General features: G+C 36.0%; 2 protein-coding genes across 2 annotated transcripts; one reads left to right on the forward strand and one right to left on the reverse strand.

The window, feature by feature from the left end:
• The first annotated feature begins 1564 nt into the window (after positions 1-1564).
• Positions 1565-2764, forward strand: LOC146916845 (uncharacterized). Its single transcript, XM_085721754.1, has 2 exons — positions 1565-1937; positions 2028-2764. The coding sequence occupies exons 1-2, from the start codon at positions 1565-1567 to the stop codon at positions 2762-2764; spliced, it is 1110 nt and encodes a 369-aa protein (XP_085577880.1).
• Positions 2765-11734: 8970 nt separating this feature from the next.
• LOC146916846 (uncharacterized) lies at positions 11735-12196 on the reverse strand. Its single transcript, XM_085721755.1, has one exon. The coding sequence runs from the start codon at positions 12194-12196 to the stop codon at positions 11735-11737; it is 462 nt and encodes a 153-aa protein (XP_085577881.1).
• Between the last annotated feature and the right edge of the window lie 5493 nt (positions 12197-17689).

Genomic DNA, 17689 nt, shown 5'->3' on the forward strand with positions numbered 1-17689 from the left:
TGTTATTTGTAAACACAATTATGAGTAGCTAAATCCATTAGAGATTAGGTCTTAGATGATTCTTTGTAACCCTAATTGATACATGATGCTGTGAAACTCTATTTATTTGTAATGATAATTTAGTCTTTATTCAATTTAATTGTTCTTAATGCTTTTTATATCCTGATCAAATATAAATATGATTTTGTGAGAACGAATGACTACTGACCATAGCTTTCGACTTAGACCAAATTGAATTGTTCTAATAAACATGGTTAGTCTAGGAATAGATAATCGTTTGTTAGTGATATTAGGTTAATGTTCTTAAACCTTCAATAATTATTCGACCACCTAAGGAATTAGGGGTTGTAGTTTGAGAAGAGGGTTCTAACTCAAGGGATTGATTAGGACTATTTTGTTAACTATCGTTGGTCTAAGAAATCATTCATAAGAATAGGTGCAACATACCAATTAGGGGAACATAGATGATTCGAAAGACCTAAACTCATCTCTCTCTTATTCTTTTAAACCAATCTTTAATTCTCTGTCATTACTTTTATGCAATTAAACCAAAACTTCTGCCTAGTGGCAACCAAAAATAACCTTTATACATCCTAAGTTCCGACGTAATTTATTGGATATTTGTATGTTGGCTTCACTCTTGCCTAAAACAAATATTCAATTCAAAAACGACACCTCTGTTCCTTCTGAAAAGAAAGCTGGTGCTCATCATGAAACCGGTTCTTCCTCTCCAAAGATGGTCAAACCCCTCAGCACTGTTCCTCCTCCAAAACCTATGAAGAAAACTTCTGAGAAGTCTTCATCAAAGAAGAAGAAGACCACAAAAAGGGGTGAATCAAAAGTTGCTCTAACCATGACCGATCTCTACAATAAGGAGAATCCTTTTGAAGCCACCAAGGAAGATACCTCTACGAAGATTGCTGCTGGTGGTAAAGAAGACACTAAGTTGTCCTCTGATGTTGCAACACCTACTAAAGAAAAAGGTAACCCTGATTCTGCTCTTAACTCTGTTGAAACCGGTTCTGGTAAAAAGTTAGGGTTAGATGTGTTGAATGATGCTATAGAAAGTACAGAAAACATGGGTATTAGTAATCATGAAACTGGTGGTGATGATTCTGTTGAGAATGTTCCGAAAGAAACCCTGGGTCAAGAGAATGTTAAACCGGATGTTAGCACATCCCTGGGTCAACTTGCTAAGTTATCTGATGAAGAAGAGGATATGAGTGTCGAAAAAGTACCTAGCGTTGAGTCAGACTTTGAGAAGGAGATTGATCCCGAAAGGATTGTGGAGAAATCTCAAACAGAAGAGGGTAGTGACTCTAGTGATGATTCTAGAAGAAATGTCGAAGAAAGTGATAAAGATGTGGTGGATGTTGATCTGGAGGAGGTTCCTCAGACACAGACTCTTGGTGATAGCATGGCCAAGAGATTATGAAGTAACAAAGGTAAGGCCATTCCTACTGTTAGTCAGACTCCTAAGAAGACTGATACCACTGTGACTGAAACACCCAAAAGTAGGACAAAGTATGCCGGTGTTGGCCCAAAGAAAAGCTGGAGTAAAGTTATGGTAAAAGCTACTGCTGGAAGTTCGAAAAAGAGGAAAGCTGCCTCTTCAAGTGAATCTGAGTATGATGTTGATAAGGATGTTCCAAACATCATTCCCTCTGATTCCAAGAAAGCTAATAAGAAAGATCTACAGGTTGTAGAAGACGTGCCCATCGACAAAGTGTCTTTCCATCTTCCAAGCTTTGCTCAGAGGTGGAAATTTATTTTCCGTAGGAGACTTGCTTTAGAAAGAGAGTTGAGTGAAGAGGCCTTGAAGATTGAAGAGGTAATGAGTTTGATCAAAGAGGCTGGTTTGGAGAAAACAGTGTGCAAGCTAGGAGAGTGCTATGAACAGCTGGTTCGAGAATTTCTGGTAAATATTCCTAAGGACTGTGACAATCCTCTCAGGAGAGATTAGCAAAAGGTATACGTCAGAGGAGAATGTGTCAACTTCTCACCCAACATCATAAATAGCTTTCTAGGTGTTGAAGGAGGTGCTGCTGAGGTGGAAGCCACTGACAGTCAAATCTGCAAAGAAATCACGGCCAACAAGGTGAAAGCTTGGCCAAAGAAAGGGAAAATTTCTTCTGGAAAGCTGAGTATGAAGTCTGCAGTTCTCAACAGAATTGGTGCTGCTAATTGGGTTCCCACCACTCACTCTTCAGACATTGCAACAAGTTTATCTAGGTTCATCTATGCTGTAGGAACTAAGACTAAGATGGACATTAGAAGGTATATCTTTGATCAGACCATGAGGCATGCTAAGACTGATGCTGTAAAATTGCCTATTGCTTTTCCCACCTTGCTGTGTAAGATCATTCTGAGCCAACACCCTGCTATCATCTCTGCTGCTGATCTGGCTATGAAGAGGGAATCTCCTCTCACTTTCCACCAGAAACTGTTTAAAGATCATCATGCTCCAGATATTGTCGGAACATCTGCCTCTGCTCCTAATATAGGTATTATGACAAAGGAAGAGATCATTGCAGCCTTGAAGGATACATGTGTCATGCTGGATGAGAGGAAGGCTAAGTTTGAGCTAATGATCCATGCTTTGGAAGGAAAGGACGCTGATGCAGAAGATAAGAATGCTGAAAGTGAGAAGGAAGATGAAGATGAGTCTGAAAAAGAGGTTGAAGAAACAGGAAATGGAGATAAGGAAATGAGCAAAGAAGATGAAGAGGAGCAATCTGGTAGCAGCTCTGAAGCAGAGGAATGAGTTGGTAGCAGCTCTGTAGCGTTGTTGTTTTTTGTTTTTCTTTGTTACTTTTGATTTGTGGGCCATGCCCTGGATAATTTGAGCACTTTATATATTTTGGTCTGTAACAACATATTTTCCTGCACTTAATGTTTCTTGATACTCTTGTGTTGAACATCTCCAACTTTGAAGATTTGTTTCTCTGATATGGTTTTAATCCTTTGGCATATTTTATGGCTAAAAAGGGGGAGTAGATATGCATGCCATGTTTGTTTTGTTTATCAGGCTTCCTGGTCATATGATAGTAGGATGATTAATGATTCAGATAATGTGCTTGTTGATGTTGAGACATTCCGATGGAAGTCTTCCCGGTTAAGACAGATTTGTTTATGCATGCATGTTTTCATATTGATCTAGTTTGAGCAAGATTCTGTTTAGTATGCGCATGTATTCAGGGGGAGTAAAAGATATCTGTGAATGTTGGAACATCCTGATGGTTTGAGCTACTGAAGACTGTTTTCCTATATTTCTCTAGGTAGCGTGTTGTGACAGTTGACTGTCTGTTTAGGATGTACAGGAATTTATTTTTCCTTATACGTCCTCTGCTGCAAGACTCTGATTTTCTCTCTGATACCTTTTAGTTTCTCTTGACTGCATAATTCCATATGTTAATTGTTGTGTGAAAATAATGGAAGCAGAATCTGAGACCTGTAATATAATTCTTCTAGTCCTGAAGATTATGTGTGATGACTGAAGAACTATATTTTGGTATCTTTTAGAAGTCTAAGAATGTGAACCTTTCTTCAAGGAAGTATTTGTTTTTGAAGATTGAAGGAAAGGTTGTGTGTGCTATCTCTCTGTTTTAACAGGCGTGGGCTGAATTTGTTTTAGCCAAAAATTTGCCAAAGGGGGAGATTGTTGGATATTTGTATGTTGGCTTCACTTTTGCCTAACAAATATTCACTTCAGATGTGTAACACAATGTTCCAACATCTAGACCTGGTATGTACGTTCTGTGTTTTGCCTATGTTTACGCACGCGCTTGCTTGATTGAAGGAATCCACGCCAGCTTGAGTTGGTCTGAACCGTGTGCAATTATGATGAGATCAGAACATATGTGATTTCTTAAGGAATTGTTAAAATGACTTAGGAAAGTATTTTTAAGGTGACTTTTAATGAGCCTACTTTCTAGCAGTTTCCATATCCGTCAATGTTGCTTAATCAATAAGTAACTGATCCGATCTGAAGCTTGATTGAAGGAATGACACGCCTTTCTTCAGTATTTAAAGGAGGCTACAAGACCTGAAGAATTATTCAAGACATTGTTTTACAAAATAGAGTTTTGTTTAGGTTTTGAGTCTTATATCTTGTGAGCCTTTCGTGTATCATCTTGATGCATGTTTAGGACTGTGCCTTGAGTTGTAATACTGTGCACTACTCCGAAGCTTTTAAGAAAGGAGATAGGTAGATTGTGAACTGCATCTAATCTTTTAAGCAAGGTTGCATGTTGTTATTTTTGAGGGTAACCTCGTTTGATTCGAGTGTATAATTTGGGAATAACAGGGGATTGTGATCTGTTGTAAGGGAGTGAGATGGGATCTCAGATCTAGGAGTTCCTAGGTTGAAGACTAGTTGGGGTAGGTCCTAGGTCATAAGTGCAAACGTGGTTTGCTGAGAGCTTTTGAATACGGACTGCACTAGTGGATTTCCTTCCTGGCTTGGTAGCCCCCAGAGTAGGTGACGTTGCACCGAACTGGGTTAACAATTTCTTTGTGCCTCTTTTCTTTCCTATCTGTTATTTCTCTTTGTTATGTTTATGATTGTTAGCTTAATGCTTTAAACATCATATAGAACATCTGTTTATTGCATTCTGTGTTGGAACATCGTTTAGAACAACGTAAGTCTAACGTGCCAGAATAACATAATTTACTTCTTGAGATTAAAAACAGTCCTCGTGGGATCGATATTTTTACTACTTCGATAATATTTGGTGCACTTGCAAAACGTCTATCAAGAAGTATGCTCCGGATCCTTTCCAACCAATAGAGTTAGACTTTATCGAGTTGAAATCGGACCTGACTTTTCAGCCGGAACCAGAGAGGATAGTGGACCGTGATATCAAATCACTCAGGAGCAAAGAGATTCCCATAGTGAAGGTAGTATGGAAGGGTTCGCCGAATGGTGAAACTACATGGGAACTAGAGTCGGAGATGTTGAACCAGTATCCGCATTTGTTTTTAGGTATGATCTGAAATTTCGAGGACGAAATTTTTTTTAAGCGGGGTTGAGTGTAACATCCCACTTGAGGAGTATATAAGGGCTTTTGGTACCAAAATTTTCATTATGCTTCAAGCTTTCTCTCACTAGGGTTAGAACAAAAAATTGTGCTCCCTTCTCTCTCTAGGAACTCGGCCCATTCTCTCTCTCTTTGCACAATCTTTATTCAAAACTTTCCAAGCAAGTGATCATGCAAGTGATGGGTTTGTAGGATCAAGTTTCTTCATCTTACTTTCTTTCAAATAGGAGTAGTGATTCTAGGGTTTTTGGTGTAGAGAAACTTAAGCTCAACTCAAAGTTCTACAAGGTGAGTTCTTAGTTAGAATTGCTACCCCATGGGTTGTATTCTTGGTAAATTTAATTTGGATTGATTCCTAAATGGTATATGTATTTTACCCATACTTAAAGCTAAAGAATTGTTCATAGTTTATGTGATATAGATGCTATGCCTTGCAATTTCCATGTTTGTCTTGTCTTCTGGATGTTTAGGGTTGCTAACAGGTTCATGTTTGAGGAATTGCCATGCAAATTCAAAAATTCTGCACTTGGAGCTCAAGAAACTCGCTAATGGCTAACTTTTCACGCCATTAGCGAAATGATTAGAGCCTCTACCTAGTGGTTGAGAAACCATGTAGAAAGCACAAACATAGACGTAATATGATTATGATAAATGCTTGCATATGAATGAAATGATGTAGGTGTCGCGGCTCTCGTTATCCACGTTAGAGGGATGCGAGGGGTTTCCTTCATGGAAATGGGATAAGCTCCACAAGGGGGGGCCCAGACCGCACTGAGGGAGTCCGACGTGCCTTAGCTAGGTACTCTCGGCTATGTATGGGATTCGTATTCGGGGTTACTCCACCCGAAACAATCCGTAAAACGAACTCAGATACTTGTTTGTTACACATTATTATGATATGTATGAAATGATTATGGCAAGCAAATATATGATAGGATACTTACAAGTATAGCTTTGAAGGAGAGACCTAGTACCCCGCACGGTCGTGTAGGCATGCATAGAAGTCACACACGTATAATCAACCAATCGGTTGTAATGTAGACACGTGATAACCATAGAATGTCCCCAAAGTTATCACTAGCCTAGGAAGTAGATAGAACTCATTGAGACATTATGTCTCATCCCATTCCTTCTTTTATTCAGGTTCACTGGTTGCGAGCGTTAAAGGTAGGGAGAAAGCTTTGGATTGATCGTGCTTTCGTGAAAGCAACTTTGTGTCTTTCTAGTTGATGCATATGTTATATTAAAGATGTGTTGTAATGAATTTTGTAATCAAGTTTCGTATGACAATCTTTATGAAAATAATGTAACATATGACTGGAGTTGACTCTTGTACTCGCATTCCGACTGATGACATTTCTGTATTGTATAATTAATGTATCCAGTACCTATTATAACGTTTGTATTTATTATTCTAGACACTACTAAATATGGGCGTTACAAAACTTTTGTAAGAATAAAAATTTACTAGAAACAGACACAAAGACACTAGTCTATAATGATTTTCTTGCAAATAATGAGTTTCTTGCAAATAACTTATTTGTTTACATTGAAAAAGACACTAGTCTATCTAGTAGGCAATCAATTATGAATAAAATTTACTTTTTAAAACTTGTTGTGCCCAACTTTTTTAAATAGTTATTGTCAATTTTTATTTTCTTTGTTATTGCTTTAATTTAATTTCATGTAAGTAAAACATATTGTGTTTTTTTTAAGATATTGGTTAAGTTTAGCATTAAATTTGGTTTTAGTCTCTACGCTTGATTTTTAAGTTAAGTTCCTAATATTTTATTTAAGTTTAGTCTTTAATTTTTTGTTATCGAGATTAAATGACCAAAAACACTCATTTTTTAGAGAAAAATTGAATTTCTTTTTGTATTGACTAAACTTAAAAAGATATAATTTATTGGAATAAAATCAAATTTTTTCTTTAAATTTAGTATGTTGATTTTAAAAATATTTTATTTTTTCTTAAAATTTGGCCCCTGCGTGAAATTTCTGCTAGCTTCGCCGCTAACCATGATCACTAGGATTTAAACTATTAGCTGAAATTTATGTCTTCCACAAAAGAACCATACGATTAATCTTTTTTTGCCTATTTGCTGCGTTGTTATGCCGGTCCCATGCATTGCGTTAGGCATACATACCGCTAATAAAGAAAAGAGCGACTGAAATTAATTTCACATCAACCAAAAGTTGTAGTATTATATTTTTTATAAACTTCAAAGTGTCTTACATGATTATATTTGGGAATGATCTAGGTAAACATGATAATTAAGAATCGTAAATAAACTTGGCATCCTTGAATCGATCTCTTGAATTGATATCATATCATGAAGATACAACCAGTTTTCACGTATCAATTCAGGTGGGCTTGGTAGAACGGTATCGTGGATTAAACTTTTAATTCATGGACAGTTGTTTTGTATTGAGCATCCTATCGGAATGGGGAAAAAAGCGGAAATATTATTTATAAAAAAAGAGGATGAACTAGTTTGGCTTGATTTAACTATCCAAATGATCGTTGAGCTTTGTTACCAAGGAGTGGGAAGTACAAGTCGGATAATAATATATATACAAGGAAATTATTCTTCTAATTAGAGAAGTAGTTCAAAGTAGAAACCGTCATTGATGAAGAGAGAAAAAGCTTGAAGCTTGTGAGTGAAGCAAAACTATTTCATTGAATTGTAAAGTGTTATTACAAGTGGTTATATACAAATAAGTGCCACCTCATAGAAACTACTCTAACTAACTAAATGAAATATAAATGCAAGTGAAATGAAATATGAAATTCAAATGCATCTAGTTAGGTAGCGTGCGCTCCAAGTCTTGTTGTTTTGTTATATTTTCCTCATATTTTGATACCCCCTCGCAAACTGGAGGTTGATAGATATCTACCATCCCAAGTTTGAGCATGCAATCATGAAACTGCCTTGGACCAGAGGCCTTAGTAAACATATCAGCAGTTTGATGTTGGGAAGTAATAGGTAGCAAACGCATGACCCCAGCTTGAAGATTCTCACGCACCAAATGACAGTCAATATCTAAATGCTTGGTACGCTCATGGAAAACTGGATTTGCAGATATGTGAAGCGCGCTTTGATTATCACAATAGAGCACAGGTAACCGGGAAGGAGCTTGCTTTAAGCCATGAAGGAGGAAACACAACCATTGAAGTTCTCTGGTTGCAGAAGCTAGGGCACGGTACTAAGCTTCAGCAGATGAGCATGACACAGTGGGCTGTTTCTTTGATTTCCAAGAGACCAAAGACTTACCAATAAAGAAGCAATACCCTGAAATGGAACGTCTAGTGTCCACACAACCTCCCCAGTCCGCATCACTGAAACCAAGAAGCTGAAGATCAGAGGAATGAGGAAAGAAAAGTCCCCTGCCAGGAGAGCGTTTCAGGTAATGCAGAACCCTAAGAGCTGCTTTGTGATGTAAGTCAGTAGGAGAGGCCATAAACTGACTCAATTGTTGTGCTGCAAAAGCAATGTCAGGGCGTGTAGTAGTAAGGTACAACAATTGTCCAACCAAACGTCTATAGCCAGAAACATCAGTGTATAAAGACCCACCATCTTGAGACAAACGTATGGATGGATCAAGAGGAGTAGAAACTGGTTTGCATCCAGTTAATCTGGCATCTTCAAGAAGTTCGAGGCAGTATTTGCGTTGACATAATGATATGCCCTTGGAAGAGCGTGCCACTTCCAATCCTAAGAAGAATTTGAGTTCCCCTAGATTTTTGATGCGAAAGGCAGTATTTAGGGCATGTTTGAGAGAGTCAAACTCTTTCAGACAAGTGCCTGCTAGAATGATGTCATCCACATATACTAAAATTACTGTGTATGAAGTAGCAGTGATTTTGGTGAACAAAGTGTGATCTGCAATGGCTTGTGTAAAACCCCGAGCATAGAGAAAATGAGTAAGCTTCTCAAACCATTACCTGCTGGCTTGTTTGAGACCATACAAAGACTTAAGCAGCCTACATACTTGACCAGCTTTAGGAGGTGTAACACCTTGAGGCACTTTCATATATACAGCTTCATGTAAATCCCCATGCAAAAAGGCATTGTTTACATCAAGTTGATGTAAATACCACCCATGTATAGATGCCAAAGCAAGTAGAACTCTAATAGTGGATAATTTTGCAACAGGTGAAAATGTCTCAAAATAATCCAGTCCTTTAGTCTGATTGTATCCTTGTGCAACCAATCATGCTTTGAAACGTTCTATGGTACCATCTGCATGTTTTTTATTTTATATACCCATTTGCTTCCTATAGGTACTGCATCTGGAGGAAGATCAACAAATTCCCATGTTTTGTTAGCATTTAGTGCCTCTATTTCTGTCTGCATAGCAGTTATCCATCTGGGATCTTGATTAGCAGAATGAAATGTAGCAGGCACAATCTCAATATTCAAAGAGTGTGCATAAGCCAAATGCTTAGGAGAGAGAGCTGAATAGTTGACAAAATTAGGCATGGAGTAATTGCCTCCTGCTGAGTTGCAGATGTAATCTTGTAAGTGACTAGGTGCCTTAGAAACCCTAGAAGATTTTCTGGGGGATATAGGCACAGGTTCATCAACATCATCATTGTTATCATGAGGAACTTCAATGTCTTCATCATTGAAACTCACAACATTATCACTCACACTTATAGATTGAGTACCTTGACTATCAAGATACATTTGTGTGATAGGAACAGAAGTAATACTTGAAGAATGAAATGGAAATTCCAGATCAAAGAATTTCACATTTCTGGAAACTAAAATCTCAGAAGTATGAACATCAACAAGAACAAAACCTTTGATGCCAGGCTTGTAACCTAAGAAAGCACACTTCTTAGCTCTTGAATCAAATTTATGTCTGTTAACAGGTAGGGTTGATGCATAACTCAAGCAACCAAACACCCTTAAGATACTAAGATCTGGTACTTCACCATATAACACTTCATAAGAAGATTTATTGTTTAAAATCTTAGTGGGAATCCTGTTTATCAAATAAACTGCATGCAGCACAGCATAGGACCAAAATTTCTTAGGTAATTTTGACTGAAACATGAGAGCTCTACTCACATTGAGTATGTGTTGGTGTCTTCTCTCCACTCTTCCATTTTGTTGTGGAGTGTACACACAACTTCTCTGGTGTATTATGCCTTTCTCATCATAAAAATCTTTCAACATGAATTCAGGACCATTATCACTTCTAACTGTCTTAACTTGACATTCAAATTGTCTTTCAACCATAGAGATAAAACTCTTTATTTTCTGAGAATCTTTGGATTTATTTTTCGTCATAACAATCCAAATATGTCTGGTACAATCATCTAAAATAGTAAGAAAATACTTGTAGCCATGCACAGAAGCTGTACCAAATGGCCCCCAAATATCAAAATGAACTAAATCAAAAGCAGACTTAGCATTTTTACTACTAACAGGAAAAGGTAAGATTTTCTGTCTAGACATTTGACACACATCAAAAGCTGTGTGTTGGCTAACAGGAACATAGCTATACAATTTATTCATGCACATCATTCTATCCTTAGAAAGATGGCCAAGCCTGAGATGCCATAGCACTCCATCAGGCACATGCTCTTTATTTGATTTTGCTGAAGCAGATACACTGGACACTGAAACTGGATTACTCTCTTCATCAATCTTCAAGTAATATAAGCCATGCCTCTCTTTAGCTAAACCAATCCTCTTCAAATTGTTCCTTTCCTGTATTATACATTCATCAGCCTCAAATTGCAGAATGCAATTTTGTTCCTTGATTAACTTGGAAACAGAAATAAGATTTACAGCAAATTGAGGCAAATATAGAACATTATCTATACTCAATTCCTGTGTCAATCTTATTTGTCCTTTACAGTTAGCTTCTGTAGTATTTCCATTGGGTAAATTGACACTAATAGGTTCAATTTTGGTGCAATTACTAAACCATTTCAAATCAAAACATGTATGATGTGTAGCTCCTGTATCTACAATCCATCCAGTATCTACATGTCTATTATCAAAATTAGTATAACATGAATTACCTCCATTTGAGGAAGATAAACTGATACCTTTTACCACATTTGCTGAGCACTTTGTCTCCAAATTATTCTTTTCCAGCAGACACATTAAACTCTGATATTGGTCTTTGGTGAGAGTGATTCCTGCACCTTCTTCACTTCTACTAGTTGATGCAGTCTGCACCTTACTTTCTGTATCATCTCCTTCAATCATATTAGCAGAGTAGTTTCCACCACCTCTTCCCCAGTTTGGTGGATAGCCATACTTTTTGTAGCAAGTCTCAACATTATGATTAGTTCTCTCACAAAATGTGCAATACCTTCCATTTCCTCTTCCTCTTCCTTGATTAAAATTGTTTCCTCTACCTTTGCCAAATTGTTTTTGTCCATTCATAGCATTAACCAAACCTGTGGTTTCTTCTAATGGTGTATTTTGGATATTCACAGCACCATATTGCAGCTTCCTTTCTTGTTGCACAACCATAGAAAAGACTCTATTAATTGATGGCATAGGGTCCATTAACAAAACCTGGGAAGCTACTCCCTGATATTCCTCATTCAAGCCAATCAAAAACTGTATAATCCTATCCTCTGCTCTAAAACCCTTAGCATTTCTCATAGCAGCATAAGTACACTGTATAGGGCAGTTACATTGAGGCATGGGTCTATATTGCTCCAATTATTCCCACAAGCCCCTTAATTCAGTGAAAAACTCTGTAACTTTGTGATTACCTTGCTTCAGATTGGCAATTTCCTGATACAATTGAGCAACCCTAATGCGGTCACCTCTCATGAACCGATCCTTCAGATCTTCCCAAATATCCACTGCATTTTCAATGAACACTACACTCTGAGCAATGGAGGGTGCAATTGAATTGATAATCCACGTATGAACCAGATTGTTACATCTTTCCCATGCCGTACGATTCAAATCATCTTCATCAGGGATTGGGATGGATCCATCTACAAACTTGAACTTGTTCTTCATTGCTAACGCTCTTCTCATCTTCATAGACCAAGCATGATAGTTATCACCATTCAATTGCGGTGTAACACTCACTGTTGAAGAATTTTCAGATGGATGAACGAAATATGGATCAAGACCTTGATCTTGATTCTGATTATTGTTGCTTCTCACCATGATTCAACAGAAACAAGTCAAAACAAACTAAATTGATCGAAAAAGAATCAAACTGGAAGAAAAACGAATCAAGATTAACATAGGAAAAATTGCAATTTATGGAAGCAAAATTGCAATTTATGGAAGCAAAAAATTGCAATCTACGGAAGAAGAAAGAGAAAGGAACAAGACTCGTGTTCTAAACGATGAAACACGTAATCAAACGCAAGAAATCAGAGCAATTGCAATTGCGGAAGCAGAGCAAGATAAATCTTGCTCTGATACCATCAAAGTAGAAACCGCCATTGATGAAGAGAGAAAAAGCTTGAAGCTTGTGAGTGAAGCAAAACTATTTCATTGAATTGTAAAGTGTTATTACAAGTGGTTATATACAAATAAGTGCCAGCTCATAGAAACTACTCTAACTAACTAAATGAAATATAAATGCAAACGAAATGAAATATGAAATTCAAATGCATCTAGTTAGGTAGCGTGTGCTCCAAGTCTTGTTGTTTTGTTATATTTTCCTCATATTTTGAGTAGTTAATAGTTTTACTTGTTTTCACAGAAAAGCATATGATTGTGATTGTTGGGATATTACTTTGTAAACAAAGTGACTTGTCAATTTTGCTTACCACAATTTATGTCATCTAAACTATGAAACTACCTAGTTTATAATTTTTTGCCCTTAACGAATGACTTCTAGTTTTATGTAGAAGTATCTAACATATGGAAAATTTTATAATTTGCTGAGCTACAAATCTATATTTGAATTTTCATTCTATTCTGACGCGATGTATCAAGTTTGTAGTTTGGGTTTGGCTACTGTTATGATAATGAATAGTTTGACTTCAATTTATTAGTGTCAAACCTCACTATTTGTTATGACCTGACTTTCTTTGTCTACATTCTCATTTTTTGTCTGTCAAACTGTTGAATAATTGTCTTCGTAGGTCAATCAGAGAGAACCATTTGAATTGTTTTATTAATAATAATTTTTGTTACATATGCACCTCGACGACTTTAATTCTGTTAATAATATAGATATTGTGTGTGTAACTAAATCTGAGTAAGCATTCAAATTGTTTGATGCGAGTAAGCACGCTCACTGTTTCAGTGATAAACTAGTGAAATGTTTGCTTAATTTAGGAGTCTTTGTACTATGTTTCATATTTTTGTTGTCAATTATGGAACCAAGCATGAGATCATCTCACCAATTCTGCCTGAATTAGAAAACAATATTAAGAGAGAAAGAATGAATGCAAAATGTGTTATTATTATACTTGCAAATGAAGGTATAAGGAGTATTTATACAAAAGTGTAGGAACATAGTAAACTAAGGTGAGGTAGGCTCACTATATTACTACTAAAAACTCTAATCTCAGTTGCTTTCGATGCAAGTAATATTCTCTTTTTGTGTACTATCTAATAAACAATGTTACAAACTTACAGTGGCAGTATATGTCATCCTCAAATTAAGATTATCAGTACAAAACTATCAAAGTGAAACATAAATGATAAGCAAAGTACCGGTAGCCCAACTTCAGCACATATCGAGTTGCAATTGTGTTCATAATAGAGGGAAGATAATGGAGCACGACCAGTTGGCAATTGTGTGGAAAATTATATCTACCATCTATGCTAAGGACCAGCAAACATCCAGATCGATCAATGTGCTTCATATCAATACTAATTTTGATTCATATCGAGTCAGCTATCAAACCTTAAACATTGCAATTATCTGCAACATATAATTCTCAAATTAGTTTAGTCTAGTCTAGGAATAATGGAGATAAAAGAGATTCAAGACAGGCATCAAAATCAATAATAGAAAAATAGATGAATCTCATTACTTGCTATTTGTACTAAAAACAAACATTTTTTTAGCAAACACATTTGGACATGTCTTCATTGCTACAAAAAGCAAACATGCAAAGAGAAAAGGTATAATTTTATTTAATCAATGAGATTGAAATTGATTTCAAGTCCCACGGGGAAAAATAATAGTGATAGTAGATGTAGTGGTTATTGATGACCTTTAGCAAGAAGATTTATTCATCAATTGACACAAACTAGTAAGCACTATCATAGTCCAAAAAAGATAGATTATTTACCAAGATATGTTGCTGCAAAATGTATCAAAAAAAGGTCATATTCCCAAATGCAATAATCTGAATCATCACAATGTTCACCAAATGAAAAAATGCAAAGAGGCGAAAAAGTAAAAGCAAAACAAATATCATCAAATCAAACAAGATTATGAGATGTGCTGAATTATTCTTTTGCGTTTCTTCTTGTAAATCTTAAAGAGCAAGAAAAGACTCTATAGTCCCACATCGACCGGAAGGTATAGTATGATATTATTTAAAAACTTCAGAGTGTCTTACACTCTTTGAGTTAATGCAATAATCTGAATGTTTAAATTAGACCTACACAAAATAAACATTTAAATATATAGGCATTAATTGTACTATAACCTAACATATTTTGGCTAAAACATGTTTGGCTAAAACATGTTTGATGTTTAATTTTTTATATAAAAAACATTATTACATATATCTTAGTACATTGTATTTTTTTTATATTTTTATAGTTGGTTTGTACTTTAGAAAATCAACTTAAGAAATGGTTACGAATCCCACAATTCATATTAACTATTATTTGCTAAACTACATGTTAGTGTTGTATGTCAAAATAGGAAAATCATTATTGAGTCATTATGAACAATCTCAGGCCACTACCCTTATTGAGTCATTATGAACAATCTCAAGCCACTACACTAGTATTTATTTAATCGCAAGTTAAAAGAATCTAAATTTATTAGGATGAAAATTTTATAATGTTTTAAACATGACTGCAAAATTATTTAAAAAAATTTAAAAAAAAGTTAAAAGAATCTAAATTTATTAGGATGAAAATTTTATAATGTTTTAAACACGACTGCAAAATTATTTAAAAAAATTTAAAAAAACTAAAAACTAACTACAACAATAAGATTACATAAATGTATCCTTAACTTGTAGCCAATCCATTGTTTGGGATACAATTTAAAGTTTATAAATAATATCATACTACACATTTCCTTCGATGTGGGACAATGTTTAGTTTTCCTGGCAGATTTACAAGAAGAATAGGTCAGCAGCATCGTATGTATTGTAAGGAAACATTTATCCAAAAATGAATTTCCCTAAGGATCTCCTCTCTTCCAAACCATCTACCAATTCACACTCTTCACTCAAAGGCTAAAGTTTTTAAATATTGTTTTTGCATCCTTGTGTACATGAGTTAGTGATCTTAGCTCTGTACCTTCGTCAATGTTGCCTCCAGCCAAAGCTCTTTGGGCCTCATGCTACTATTACTGGTTTTGACTAATTCCACTTTTATCCTTCTCTGCATTGTTTTCTCTTGGTGAACTTGGTAATGATTGAGATTATGACTTACTTTGATATATTTTTGGAGCAACGTATCTTGTTTTCAACCATTTGCTGATATCTGGCTTTGATGTGTTGCTACGCATTATGCTACTATTCCCTAAAAAAAAAAAACATCATGCTACTGTTTATAGTTGCTGTCATATAACCAATGGTGCTTCTGGATTGGTACATTGATTCTTCAAACTGCATTACCTCTTGATTTGTGGTTTCTAGAATTCTTTCAGGGATTAACATGGTTGTTAGTTGGGTTTACATTAAGTCTTAAGTTTAAACAATCTCTATTCTCATTTTCTTGCATAAACTGTGTTTTACCCTTGTTTTATGCAATCCGTAGCATGCAACTTTCCCTCAAGGTAGCATCAGATGTTGTATCTTTTCCGGTGGCTATTTTATTGCTATTATGCAGATACAAGGAATCTAAGTATAGGGACATTGACAGAGAAATCGTAGAATGCCTTTATAACCCTTTAAATGCCGAGTCAATTAAAAATTGTTGTGTTCGACATGTGACACTCTTTGCAAAAGCTGGATTCTTCAGTAGGAAGTCTTTTGGACAAAGATGTGCTGAAATTGAGGGAGGAAGATAGAGAAGAAAGTTGTTATTCACTTTTTCTAGATCAACTGAACAAGCAGTATGCCTATGTTTCAAACATGAAGGTTTTGTAGAATCTCTATCACAAAGGCAGTGGTATTTCTGCTCGAGACTCGTCGGTCTCAAAGTTAGGCCTCTGCTGTCTGCAATGATTTATAAAAAGCAACTAAGGTTATCCAATTCTTCTAGATTGACAGGCTCTAGTGGTGAGGTAATGAATTATGTGATTGATAATGCTTACAGACTCGTCGGTCTCAAAGTTAGGCCTCTGCTGTCTGCAATGACTTATAAAAAGCAACTAAGGTTATCCAATTCTTCTAGATTGACAGACTCTAGTGGTGAGGTAATGAATTATGTGATTGATAATGCTTACGGCTTACGGAATTGGCAAACTGCTTACGGAGGAATTGGCAAATTTCCTTAATTGTTTCACCAAACGTGTACTGATGAAACTCATGTTTTAATTTTTTTTTTTTAATCAGCTTTTTTTTCTATAAGATTTTTTTTTTTTTTTTAAACAGCCCTGCGATTCGAACTCGCGACCTTGAAGTTAAATCCAATTAAAACAACCACGGCAACGCAAGCAATTTATTGTCATTTCGTCATTTTCTATTTATAAGAGAAATCCGATACAAAAAAAAAAAAAAATCATCTTCAACCTCCAACCGGGTCACTTTAACCCGGTTCAAACCTTCGAAATCCGAAATTAAACCCGACGATTTAGAGCTATTTCAACATCGAAAATGATGATTATATAAATCGTTCCCAATATCCTCCTCTTCTTCCTACCTATATGAATCTCAAAATCAGGTATTTGAAAAATGTTTTGCGTTGTTCATACAACCCTTAAACCGTCGTCGGATTATTGCTTCCATCTCCGGCGTTCATCCTCCATCTTTGTGCCTACGTCGCTGGATTTTACATCATAGATCTGGAAATTTAATTTTTTTTTTGTTTTTCAGTATCGGAATATTACCAGTCAAACGTGCCAGAGGACGAAAGTTCATGGAAAGTAAGTGTAACGGAGAATGTTTATTAATGACATCAGTCAAGCACGAGTTAAGTATCAGTGTCGGATTAAACACGTTTAAGACGAATGACATTTTAGTATTTTCGCGCAAGGGAGTATTTAAGTATGTTTGGACACAAATTTCTCATTCTGCGTTGCTCTTTCTCTCTCTAGGTTGGAAGAATAAGAAGTTGCTCTCCCTTCTCTCTATACCTCACGCCCCTCTCCTTCTCCACCAATCCTTCCTAAAAATCTTCCTCTTTCCATGACAATTTATACACTATATTCCTCATCATCTTATAAGCAAAAGGAAGCTTGGATTTAGTTTGATTTCACTCTTTCCATCACAAAGGCAAGATTGATGAAGCTGGGGTTTGGTTTGAAGGATGATGGAAGTTGGAGTCTTGGAGTTGTGCTTGTGCAGGAATCATCTAGGTGAGTTCTTAGATAGCTTATCCTACCTTTGGGTTGTGTAATTC

The sequence above is a fragment of the Medicago sativa genome, chromosome 6 (genome assembly GCF_051527215.1).
Source record: "Medicago sativa cultivar Bolivia chromosome 6, Bolivia_mono, whole genome shotgun sequence".
NCBI classification, from domain to species: domain Eukaryota; kingdom Viridiplantae; phylum Streptophyta; class Magnoliopsida; order Fabales; family Fabaceae; genus Medicago; species Medicago sativa.